Source organism: Podarcis erhardii, assembly GCF_964252035.2.
Source record: "Podarcis erhardii genome assembly, chromosome: 17".
NCBI classification, from domain to species: domain Eukaryota; kingdom Metazoa; phylum Chordata; class Lepidosauria; order Squamata; family Lacertidae; genus Podarcis; species Podarcis erhardii.
The window spans coordinates 28,901,364-28,914,192 of NC_138515.1; the positions used below are offsets into that span (position 1 = coordinate 28,901,364).

At 44.1% G+C, this 12,829-nt stretch overlaps 1 protein-coding gene across 1 annotated transcript in view; it reads right to left on the bottom strand.

Annotated features, from left to right (window-relative positions):
- GSR (glutathione-disulfide reductase) overlaps window positions 1-12,797 on the bottom strand; it is a 22,122-nt gene extending 9,325 nt beyond the window's left edge. Inside the window, exons 1-7 of the mRNA XM_081845295.1 lie at window positions 12,555-12,797; window positions 9,046-9,072; window positions 6,438-6,526; window positions 5,829-5,898; window positions 4,842-4,989; window positions 3,505-3,559; window positions 987-1,086 (exon numbers count right to left, since the gene is read on the bottom strand). Of these exons, the coding sequence (XP_081701421.1) occupies window positions 987-1,086; window positions 3,505-3,559; window positions 4,842-4,989; window positions 5,829-5,898; window positions 6,438-6,526; window positions 9,046-9,072; window positions 12,555-12,782 (717 nt within the window). The 5' untranslated portion in view covers window positions 12,783-12,797. The remainder of the gene's footprint in view (window positions 1-986; window positions 1,087-3,504; window positions 3,560-4,841; window positions 4,990-5,828; window positions 5,899-6,437; window positions 6,527-9,045; window positions 9,073-12,554) is intronic.
- Window positions 12,798-12,829: the final 32 nt, after the last annotated feature.

A 12,829-nucleotide genomic window follows, 5' to 3' on the forward strand; every position in this document is an offset into this window, starting at 1 on the left:
CCAGCCCCAGAAGCACCATTCGTCTGCGGAGCTTGTAGCTAGGGCTGCTGCAATAAACAGCTGTGTGAGCCTTTGGGAGGCAGAGATGTGAGAGGGCATCAGAGGAGGGAGGGAAGAGGGACAGAGGCCAGTGTTGGCTTATTGGAATGAAGGTATAAACAAAACCAGGTTATTTATGTATGTGATGTCAGCAGCAAGGGTTATAGTGGCAAAACACTGGAAAGATAAAAATACACCCACTAAAGATGAATGGGTAGTTGAATTGTGCAAATACTCGGAGCTCACAAAGCTGACAGATGCAATAAGAGATAAACCTAAAAAGATGGTGAAAGAAGAATGGGAATGTTTAAATAATTATCTAGGGGATAAGGGTTCATCAATAAAGACCTGGTTATGTTTAGAATGATACTGCATAGGGAAATGTTCCCTGATACGAAGATGAGGGATTCTATGGAATGCAAATAGAGAGAATTGATAAGAATAATGATCTGTTGTGACCTTGACGGAAGCATTCAATGGAGCGCCTTCTTGTGCTTTGTCTCATTTTCCCCCTCCCCTTTTTTTTCTTCCTTCTCCTTCTCCTTTCCTTTTTTCTTTCCCATAATGGCTTATGTTCTATGCCATGTATTTGATATATTTTGTAGCTTTTTTTAGCCTTTTCCATTATTATTACTAAGTATTTTTCTTTTGTAATTTTGGTTGTTTATATTTATCTGTATATGTTTAAAGCAAAATAAATATTACTTTTTTTAAAAAAAAGAAGGTATAAAGAAATCACTCTCTGGCTCATTTTTAAATGGCTTTTTACTCAGAGTTCTGGGCACAGTCTTCCTGCATGTTCATCTTGCCGGATGAGTGCTTCCTTGCCCAGCCAATCAGTGCAAGGAATTAAAAGCGTGCACAACAGAGCCCAAGCCTTGCTTTTTATTGCATTGGCCAATATACAGCAGAGCAGTCAGTACAATGAAAAAGTTAGTGTGCCTTACCTCACCATAACGTATCAGTAAGGACGTCTTTGAACCCAGGGCTGAAAGAATGCCAACTATCTCCACAGCTATGTATCCAGCACCGACGACAACACTGCGCCTGAAAGAATAACGGGTTTTGAGGCATATCTCACACACCCTACAAAGTTCCTGTTGGAAACATATTCTACTGCACCCTTAGCTATGCTTTGCCTGAGTGCCTCGTACTCAGAGCCAGTGTGGTGTAGTGGTTAAGAGCGGTAGACTCGTAATCTGGTGAACCGGGTTCGCGTCTCCGCTCCTCCACATGCAGCTGCTGGGTGACCTTGGGCCAGTCACACTTCTCTGAAGTCTCTCAGCCCCACTCACCTCACAGAGTGTTTGTTGTGGGGGAGGAAGGGAAATGAAATTGTTAGCCACTTTGAGATTCCTTAGGGTAGTGATAAAGCGAGATATCAAATCCAAACTCTTCTTCTTCTACTACTGAGGCAGTCAGGATCTTCACTCAGCAGACAGTTAAAACTATGGAAGCTGCTGCTCAAAATGTAGTGATAGTCATCCTTAAGTAAAGGGACCCCCGACCATTAGGTCCAGTTGCGGATGACTCTGGGGTTGCGGCACTCATCTCGCTTTACTGGCCGAGGGAGCAGGCATACAGCTTCCAGGTCATATGGCCAGCATGACTAAGCCGCTTCTGGCGAACCAGAGCAGCACATGGAAACACCGTTTACCTTCCCACCGGAGCAGTACCTATTTATCTACTTGCACTTTGGTGTGCTTTTGAACTGCTAGGTTGGCAGGAGCTCACCCCGTTGCGGGGATTCAAACCGCCAACCTTCTGATCAGCAAGTCCTAGGCTCTGTGGTTTAACCCACAGCATCACCCGTGTCCCTAGATGGTCCTAAAAGGGAATTGGACAAATGCATGGAGGGAGGACTATGCTATCAATAGCTTCTAGTCATGAAATCTATATGCTACTTCCAAGATCAGAGACATACCTCTTGGTACCTGTCGCTGGGGAATAACAGCAAGAGAGGGCTATCGCTCTCATGTTCCACCTGTGGGTTTCCTATAGACATCTGGGCAACTACACGTGTTCAGATGAAAGTAAACCTCCTCCCATCTTCCAGAGTTCTGGCCAATGAGTGCAGAAGCAGTAGCAAACATTTGGCTACATGATGTGTGCGTTTTATAAATGACCAAATAATTATATGAAAGTTTGGTTGATTTTAATTAACTTAATGACTCAAATTGAGCATTTTGCTGCACTGATTTGCAAACCACACCACCACAAGCCTGCTAAACTTTTCTCAAAACACAAACAATGCCAATACAGAGCAAACCGTGTGTGTGTGTGAACGAACAAGTCATTAGAAGGGATGAGGAGGAATGTTTTGCAATGATATTCAACTGCTCCTAAACAAGAATTTTATAGGTTTCACGTATCTCCCCAAATCAATGTGTCAAAACATCTATTTACAAGCCAGACATGAGACTTTGTGCTGATTCTTGCTATTCTGAGATGCAACCCAGAAAGTAGGATTGGGACAATCGAAAAGAACAGCTGTTGCATGAAGGAGCCTGAACTCTACAACCTCCAATTTTAGTACAGTGGTGCCCCGCAAGACGAACGCCTCGCAAGACGGAAAACCCACTAGACAAAAGGATTTTCCGTTTTGGAGGCGCTTCGCAAAACGAATTTCCCTATGGGCTTGCTTCGCAAGACGAAAATGTCTTGCGAGTTCCTGCGGTTTTTTCCCCCTTTCTCCCCCTTTTCCTAAGCCGCTAAGCCACTTATCAGATGATCTGCTGATAAGCCACTTAACAGCTGATCGCTAAAAGCCGCTAAACCGCTAATAGCGCTAATCTGCTAAGCCGTCAATGGGCTTGCTTCGCAAGACGAAAAAACCGCTAGACGAAGAGCCTCACGGAACGGATTAATTTCGTCTTGCGAGGCACCACTGTACTACATAAAACCAGCCAGTAAGGTAAACCTCCTTTAGGTGCAATTCAGCCACTGTTAAACATTTGTAAACCCCATTGCTTTCAATGGAAGACTGGGTGCAAACTTCTACCTACTTCCCTAATGGAAGCAAGCCTTACTTAATTCAAGAGGACTTACAATGCATATAATGCACTGTTAGGCACATACTTAAGCCCTCTTGCATTAAAATTAATTGTGTTTACAAGTGCTTTAATTTGTCTGGATTTTGCCCGCAGATTTTTCTCAGGCAACAAAAGGAACAAAGGCTCTAATCTAGCTCTAGACTAATACCTGATATGCATCTGGACTGACCAGATGCTATATGGGGCATCTTAAGCAATTCTGCAACTTGCAACAGTAAATACAGCACTATGAGGGAACTCACGAGCCTTTTCCCTGCACTTCAGATATTTATAGACATTTGAGGGATGTACGTGAGCCCCACCTCACCCCGCCTATCGCACAGTAACCCACAGCCAGCATGCTCTATTTCTCAAATAATCTCCATTACGATGTGGAAACTGAGAACAGGTTCACCCTAGATTGGCAACTTACTTGGGCAGCTCTTCAAGGTCAAAAAAACCATCACTAGTAATTCCCAAGCTGGCCCCTGCAAAGCAATGAGACACTACCCTGAATATCAAAGTCCACTTATGTATAAATAGATCTTAGCTATGCAAATATTCAACTTTTCTTACAGCTCATTCACTAATGCAGAACAGCTGCATATAATACAATTCAATACTGCAAGCAGGAAAAACAGGCTTCTCCTAAACTGGGGCGAAGATGGTAAACATCTGAAAAATGTGGCGAATGCACTCCAACAATTATGTCCGCAGCAATCCTGAAATTGTAAGTTCCTTGGGGCAGGGGTTGCCGGACTTTTCAAAAATTACTCCACGTACATTTATGACCCTTAATAATTAACATGGAGAGGGGGAGAGGAGGAACATTCCTGAAAAATGCATGAATTCCCCAAAGATCAGCAAAACACAACGAGCAGCACAGGCAATGAGGGCAACTGCGTTTGCCAAGGATTAATATTACAAAGTACAGCAAGTTATTGCTTAATCTTTTGAAGCAAGAAGCTCAACTGTCATATCAGCTTTTTTAGATCTTTCCTAATCACAGGACAAAGAGAGCTATTTCCATTTGCTTTACCTCACCCTCCATCTAAGGAGTCTTCGTAAGGAAGCTGCTCCCAAGAAAAATCTTGATGAGATTCTTGCCTTTTAGAATAAAACGGGGGGAGGTAACAAGAAGGGCTGGGTGATATCTGGTTTTCAACATCACGATGTATCACCAGCTAAATATCGCAATATAATGATGTATCACGATGTCAGAAATAAGGATGGAACTATGTAGAGGTGAACAGTAGGGCTGGGTGATATCTGTTTTTCAACCTTGTGATATATCACCTACAAAATATCATGACATATCAATATATCAAAATCTGTGAAATAAGGATGAAGTCTATGTAGAGGCATTGGCAGACTTCACGGTTTTCCCCACATTGTGATTTTTGCATAGCGCATGCACACACACCATGAGTCACAATATATTGCCAGGTCAATAATTATGAAACCAGTATCACAATATGGACTTTGTTTCGGACAATATATCGATACATCACCCAGCCCTAGGAACAGGGCAATAATGATGATGTCATTTTGGATGTGAAGTTACTGGATATTTCTATTTCTGAACTATATGCGCATTTAAACTTTGATGTATGTTAAATGAATTTCCAACCACTGAATTTTTAGCGTTACATTGTAGTGATATTATAATTTTCATTATGTATTGTTATTATTGGGATACTACGCTTTGACGGTTTAAGTGCTTTGAGAAACCGTTGTGTTTGCAAAAAATGTGGCATGTAAATGACTTACCCGGTACCTCACTTTCACTGGGGACTGAAGGCTGCCCACCAGTTGCAATCAGGATATGGGGTGCTGTATATTTTTTACCATCCACTTCAATCGTGCCTTTGCCATCAGGTGTGAACGAAGCATCACCACGAATAGTTTCTACATTGGACTAATGAAATTAGGTTGAAAATGAGCTGTCAATCTATACGTCAATTCAAAGACCAGATAAAGAATTTCACAAGACATTTTAGCTATTCCCTATGTTGTCACAGTGCTACCCAGTTGGTGTGCCGATTTCTCTAATCTGTTGATACTCTCATGAATTTAAATAATTGAACAAGTCTGGGTTATCCAACGCTCTCCTATATATTTTGTCATAAATTCAGAGAAACCTCTATACCAGGCTTCCTCAACCTCGGCCCTCCAGCTGTTTTTGGCCTACAACTCCCATGATCCCTAGCTAGCAGGACCAGTGGTCAGGGATGATGGAAATTGTAGTCTCAAAACATCTGGAGGGCTGAGGTTGAGGAAGCCTGTTCTATACTGATAGAGCAGGTAGAATTAAGGGCATGTTTACAATGCAGACTTAAATTCATTACTACCTCTATCCAAACTTCTCTAGGGGAATTAGGATCTCAAATAGATAATTCTTTGTACCCTCAGCATACAAACTATACTTCCCAGGGTTACTTAGAGAACCTATGAGAGATAGAAAAAAAAGACTGATATAAAATCAACATATATTAGCAATGTGGATAGGGCTAAGACATTCTCAGAGGCGGGGCTGCAAATCCTAAAGCATTTCCGGATCGGTGAGAGAGATTTTACAAAAGTGCTGTGCTCTGAAACTAAAAGGAATATATTTCCAAGAGCGAAGGACGGTTGTCTCAAAGGAGTAAGATGAACCAGCAGAGCCCTCTAGATTCTATACTGTGAAACGCATCGCTTGCAGCTGGAGGAAAGAGGCTTAACGATCGGTTGAGGTGCAAAACAGGAACATTTACAAACCTTGTTCAAATTATTTTGATAGATATCATTCAGTCGTTTCACATAAGCATCACGCTTTTCCTTAATTACTCTGTAATAAAATAAGTTTTGTGTGACAAAATTATCTCTCTCTTGCACTAGCAAAACTATGGCTCAAAAAAAACCCCACAACCTAACCTTGTCCCTCCTTTCAAATCCCCATTCATTATTTGCTTTAGGAATTTACATCCCATCAAAAAAAATCAAAATGCAGGTACATTGGGTAGGCAGAACTGTTTATAAAGCCAGTAGCCAACTGTTTATAAAGCCAAAATAATAAAACCAGAAGATGAGCCAGTTTTTAAAAGCTTCAAACTTTTTTCTCCATTGACTGAGCTGCTTTGCTGTCAAAAGACAGCCTTGTGCATTTCAATGGGACAAGAATATAAATACCTTATAGTAGATTGGAGGAAATCTGATGAATGGGGTACATTCAGCTACTATTAATGATGCTCCAAATATTTCGCCCATCTTCCACTCAATTCAGTGGGGCAAGCATATCAGAACCTCTTAGCAAATTGTACCCCACTCATCGCATTAGTCCGGTGGTGCACATTTATTTCCACAGAAAGGAATTTTAACCTGACTTACCGCCAGTTAAACTTCACATCGGATACTTCAAAACCATAATCTGCATGATCATGGATGAATTCAGAGTGGACAGCAGTATTCCACATCACCTGTTTGGGGAGGGGAGGGTGCAGTGAGAACATCCAGGGTTTAATTTAAAAATAAATGAAAAACCAAACACCACTATTTATGGTATAATGCAGGATAATGTGAATAAACATTTTGATATGTTGACAGGGCGGGGGGGGGGAGGTATAATGCATAAAGGATTTTACATTGGGACAGCAGTTTAGACATATCAGGCCCACACAACTTGCAACCCACCATGATAAACGTAACCCACTAGGCATGTTCTGTAGTCTGCAAAATACTTTAAAAGCTCAATTTTAAATTCACTCAGTCTTTCTCTAAAGCAGTTCTTCTCCTGGTAACTAACTCCTGGTAACTTCTCCTGGTAATGCTTCAGGTTGTGTTTTTTTTTAAATCAAGAATAGTCTGAAAGATCCCCACTCACTCCCAGAGGCAGTGGGACAGGAGACCTGTATCTTCAGTCAACAGCCCATAACCTGCCATTTACAACTCTACCTGCTTTGCCAAAAGGATGGCTTCTAGGCAAAGGGCACGCTCCAATTTGCCAGCCTCCCTGCAGCTACTTGGAAGCATCCACTGTCTGCAGCGGATGGAGACACCAGCCTTCAATTTTCTATTAAACGATTATGATCCCAAGATTTCATTTTCATTTTATTTTCCCCAAATGAGCATCATTGCATCAGGCTATTTTGATTGTCTTCCCATCAAAACACGCCAATGCAATTTCTTAAGTTCATATTTGAGCCTGTTCACGGAGAAGGCAAGAGAAAAACCAGCAACGTTTTCTTTCTAACAATAAAGGACGCTTGCTTCATACATTGCAATGTTGGCTTCTCAACCCCTCAGAACCGGATCAGTCAGATGAGCCTTGGGAAATTAGGCACTTAGCAGGAGTAACAGCAATCCTAAATTAGACAGCGGAGAAGCGAAGCGATGGCTCCCCCGGTGTATACAAAACCACACCAGCTCACAATGGCCAAGGATATAAAGACAGTTGTCTTTTTCTTTCTTTAACAGCTCACGCCTGACATAGATGGGGAGTCCCCAAGGAAGGGCCCCTGGAGCGATCTACAAGGCTTAAGTCTAGCAGACCTCAAGCTTCTGGGACCCCCGCCATTGGTAGGACAACCAGTGAAGTGGAAAGGCCCAGGGTGTCTTTTACATGCAATCTAACATCCCCCAGCCATCTGATAGCATTTAGTTTATTATCTGGAATCTTGTCTTTATGTTGTATGTTATATGGTGTATCCTTGCGATTGTAAAATTTTAATTCGAAAAACTAAATAAGTAATACAGTCATACCTCGGGTTACAGATGCTTCAGGTTGTGTTTTTTCGGGTTACGGACCACTGAAACCCGTAAGTATTGGAACGGGTTACTTCCGGGTTTCGGCAGTCACACATGCACAGAAGTGCTAAATCGCGCTTTGCGTGTGCGCAGAAGCACCGAGCCACAACCTGCGCATGTGCAGAAGCGAACGTGCATCCCGCACGGATCACGTTCACAACCCGAGCGTTGGGTTTATGTATATGTATCAGCAAAAGTTGAACTGTGCACTGAAATCTCTGCTTTGAAGAGTACGCTTTGCCCTCAATGCAATCAAACTGAAACTCAGTATGGAATATAAGAATGCTAAGTTTACTACAGTCAAACCTCGGTTGTTGAATGTAATCTGTTCTGGAAGCCCATTTGGCTTCCGAAACGTTTGACAAATGAAGTGCAGCTTCCGATTGGTTGCAAGAGCTTCCTGCACTCAAGCGGACGCCGTGTCGGACGTTCAGCTTCCAAAAAATGTTTGAAAATCAGAGCATTTACTTCCAGGTTTTCGACGTTCGGGAGCCAAAACGTTGCAAAACGGACCCATTCAGGAACTGAGGTTTGACTGTATAGGAAATACATGTTGGATAGGAAGAAATCTACTTCAAAAAATCTAGGATGGAAATGCAGAAAGCCATGCTTGCTCTTTTATCTTTCTACAGGGCAGACAAAAGGAAATATGTCTACTCCTCCAAGGTGGGACAAAGAAAAAGTATAAACACCCTGAGAGTATCAGTGTAGCAACTGAGGAAAGGTCAGCACAGATTCATTCAGAAAGACAAGTCTAGGAGGCTTGGCGGTTCCTGTCCACCTACTTTCTGGCCATGGAAACCCAGCAGCCTTAATGCAACTGAGTTGCATCCCAGCACTTTCAGCAGCATCAACATCAGGGAGAGAGTTAGAATAGCACTCTGATCACAGTTCTTTCTAGAAGAGAAGCAGAATGCCAGACCACACTGTGCCAAGTGACCCTCCCATACAAAATCACACATAAGCAAAAAGGCAGATGTTTTTTGAGTGATCTGGCCATTTTCTTGTGTTCGTCTGCATTTAGAAGACAATGGTCTCCTTGGGTAGCAATCTGACACATGCAGAGAGCCTAAGAATATACTTTAAAACCATTTCTAGCTGTTACTGCTGCTGAGTTTTCACTTCACACAATTTAAAAATAAAATAAAATAAAACAAGTTAATAGTGACACATTAAACGGGTTTGTTTTTACCTTTTTAGGAACACATCCAACATTCACCTGAAAACGAATAATAAACAGTGTCAAGCCCCAACGATACTAAGCAAGTATTTAGCAAGCATGCACAAACAGGTTACAAGATAATTTGTTATGGATAGCTTTTTATTATTTCTTTATTACAGTAGTTCAGAGGCATACTGCCCTAATATACAGCCAACATGAGTGGTAGGCACTGCTATCTTTATCCTCCATAAATTTGTCAAATCCCCTCTTAAAAACATTTAAGCTGGTGGGCATCCTTACATTTTGAGGTAGCAAATCCCATAGTTCAACAATGGACTGTGTGAAGGAAGTATTTTCCTTACCTGGATTCAATAAATATGGAGATTATAAGTGACCTACCTTACTTGTAAGGTACTTGACCTGCCCTCTTGTAAGGGTGACTGAGATAATGTACGTAAAGTACTGGATTCCGGCATGAGATGGAATTGCATTGCTGACTAACAAAACTATTTTAGATTTGGATTTTATTGTTGTCTTGTATAACATGTTACATACATGTTTTTGTGTGAGTTAATTGCTTCCAAAGCTTTGGTTACAATGTTGCCTACACATTTAAGAAACAAAGATTTGACTACAATAAATATGAGGTACAGTGGTGCCTCGCAAGACGAAATTAATCTGTTCCGCGAGTCTCTTCGTCTTGCGGTTTTTTCATCTTGCGAAGCACAGCTATTAGCGGCTTAGCGGCCATTAATGGCCTAGCGGCTTTAAGAAAAAGGAAACAAACTCGCAAGAATTCGCAAAACGTTTCGTCTTGAGAAGCAAGCCCGTAGGGAAATTCGTCTTGCGGAACGACTCAAAAACCGGAAAACTCTTTCGTCTTGCGCGTTTTTTGTCTTGCGAGGCATTCGACTTGCGAGGTACCACTGTATCGCAATTATAAATATAACAGTTGCCTCCTCCATTGTTGAAATTCTGTAGCAAGCTCCTTGGAAGCAGATGTGCAATGATGGGTTCTTTATATTCAGTCAAGTGACCAAGAAACAGAACTCAGAATGGGGCAGAAAGAAACAAGACATGATTCTCAATTACTTGATTTTCAACAGAAGAGGACCTCAGAGGAAGAGAGCAAGTTTAGCACCGCACTGCTTTGTGGTGTCACCCGACAGGCTCTGCTTCCATATAATTAAATGGTTGCAGCCATTCGTTCCAACTGGGAAAAAGAAATAGTGACACTTGGGAATATTACAAGGAGGTTAAAATGTACCCTGCATCACGGACAACTGGGTAACCTGGCCCTCACAAATCAAGAACCCAGAAAGGATGGCAACAAACACATGATTAAAAATTACCATATTTTTCGCCCTATAGGACACACTTTTTCCCCTCCAAAAATGAAGGGGAAATGTGTGTGCGTCCTCTGGGGCGAATGCAGGCTTTCGCTGAAGCCTGGAGGGCAAGATGCGTCAGTGCGCACCGACCCCTCTCGCTCTCCAGGCTTCAGGAAGCTATCCGCAAGCCTTGTAAGCCTGGCAGGAGTTGCCGCCAGGCTCGCAAGGCTTGCGGGCAGCAGCCTGTAGCCCAAAGCACGGGGAGCCCTCCGGAGCAAGCCTTGCGAGCCTGGAGGGAGTTGCCGCCGGGCTCGCAAGGCCTGGCGGATAGCAGCCTGTTCTGGGGGCTGGGGGGGGGAGAATAATTTTTTATTTATTTATTCCCCCCCAAAAAAACAAGGTCCGCCCTATAGGGTGAAAAATACAGTACATTATATCATGTCTTTCCTAAAAGGAAATAAACTGATCTGTAGAAAGGACTCTGTGAACTGAAAGCAGATACACTGTGTGTAATTTTGTAACCCAAGAAAATATTTAATAAAAACAAAGCTTTAAAAAGATACATGACTCTCCCCGCCCCTCCGTTTTATGCTCACAACAACCCTGTGAGGTAGATTAGGCTGAGAGGCAGAGATTGGAGGCAGAGATTAGAGACTGTGGAGAGATCCACAGTCCACCCGTGAGCTTCATAGCTGAGGGGGAGATTTAAATCCTGGTCTTCCCAGGACTTTTTAACCACTACCATAACAACTGACATGTCGCACAGGTGTAGCCAGGATTTTTGTTAGGTAGGGCAGGACTTGGGGGCAGGGGCAGAACCAACGTGATTGATCAGTTAGTTAAGTATTTCTATTGTTTTACTTGATGGGGGGGGCAGCTGCCCCCCCCCCCAGCTAAGCCCATGGACATGTGGTCCTTTTGCAAGGATGATACACAACATTGTGAAGTGTACCACATTTTGGGGCACGGAAATAACGCCTGGCATGCAGAAAACAGTGAAACCACTCTTTCATTAATTCAAAGTTTCAGGTTTTTTGTTTCCTCTCCCCTGAGCCATTTGAAATGTAAAGCTACTAGGGCTGGCACATGAGGGCAGCATATGGAACGTCCTAAAATCTAAGTCATAATTTCTGCCTAAAGAACTAGACCTAAAGATAACACACAGTGGCCTTCTCTCTCTGTCAAATGCATGCCCACATTTCCTCTGTTCCTCTTTCCAAGTTCAGTGTGTGTGTGTCTGCATGCATGCATATGTGTGTGTGTGTGTGTGTGCACAAGGAAATAAAAAGCAGAAAACAGATTAATGTTCTTATTACAACTTTCCTGTGCTCCTAGTCATCCTTAAGTGTGGGGCAGGGGCTGGGAGACACCCTGTAGAGCCCTTTGTCAGTCTGTGTTGACAACACTGAGCTAGAGGGACCACTGTTCAGCTTCATATAATCATAGGCTTGTAGAGCTGGAAGGGGCTCCAAGGGTCATCTAGCCCAACCCGCTTCAATGCAAGAATCTCAGATGGATTATACACAGCAGGCGGCCATCCAACCTCCCTTTGCAGTGCGTTTCACAGAATAATAAAATTGGAAGGAGCTCCAAGGGTCATCTAGCCCAACCCGCTTCAATACAGGAATCTCAGCTAGATCATACACAACAGGTGGCTGCCCAACCTCCCTTTGCAGTGTTTTACAGAATAATAAAACTGGAAGGGGCTCCAAGGGTCATCTAGTCCAACCCGCTTCAATGCAAGCATTTCAGCTAGATCATACACAACAGGTGGCCGCCCACAGAATAATAAAACTGGAAGGGGCTCCAAGGGTCATCTAGTCCAACCCCTTACAATGCAAGCATTTCAGCTAGATCATGCACAACAGGTGGAAACCCAACCTCCCTTTGCAGTGCGTTTCATAGAAAAGAGTTGGAAGGGGCTCCAAGGGTCATCTAGCCCAACCCGCTTCAATGCAAGAATTTCAGCTGGATTATACACGACAGGCGGCCGTCCAGCCTCCCTTTGCACTGCGTTTCACGGAATCACAGAGTTGGAAGGGACTCCCCCCCCCCGCGGCCCCCGGGTCATCTAGTCCAACCCGCTGCAAGGCAGGACCCCCAACTCCGCCATAAGCCACAGAGGGCCGCCCAACCTTCCCGGGCGCCGTGTTTCCTCCCGGCCAAGTTTCCTAAGCGCCCGCCTCCCGCTCCCGCTCCGGGACTCACGCAGGTGCCGCCCAGCCGCCCTCTCTCCACCACGGCCACCCGAGCGCCGAGCTCCGCCGCCCGCCGAGCGCTGGCCAGGCCGCCCGAGCCGCCTCCCAGCACCAGGTAGTCGAAGGCCGTCGAAGAGGAGGCGCGGAGCTGGGCCATGGCGGCGGCGGCGGCAGCGCGACTAGCAGGAAGGAGGAAGGCCGCCACGGCCAGGGGAGAACGCGGGCGCGGCCACCGCATCCCGCCTCCTGTCCTGCCCCCGCGGCGGGCCAGGCGAGGCGGGCGGG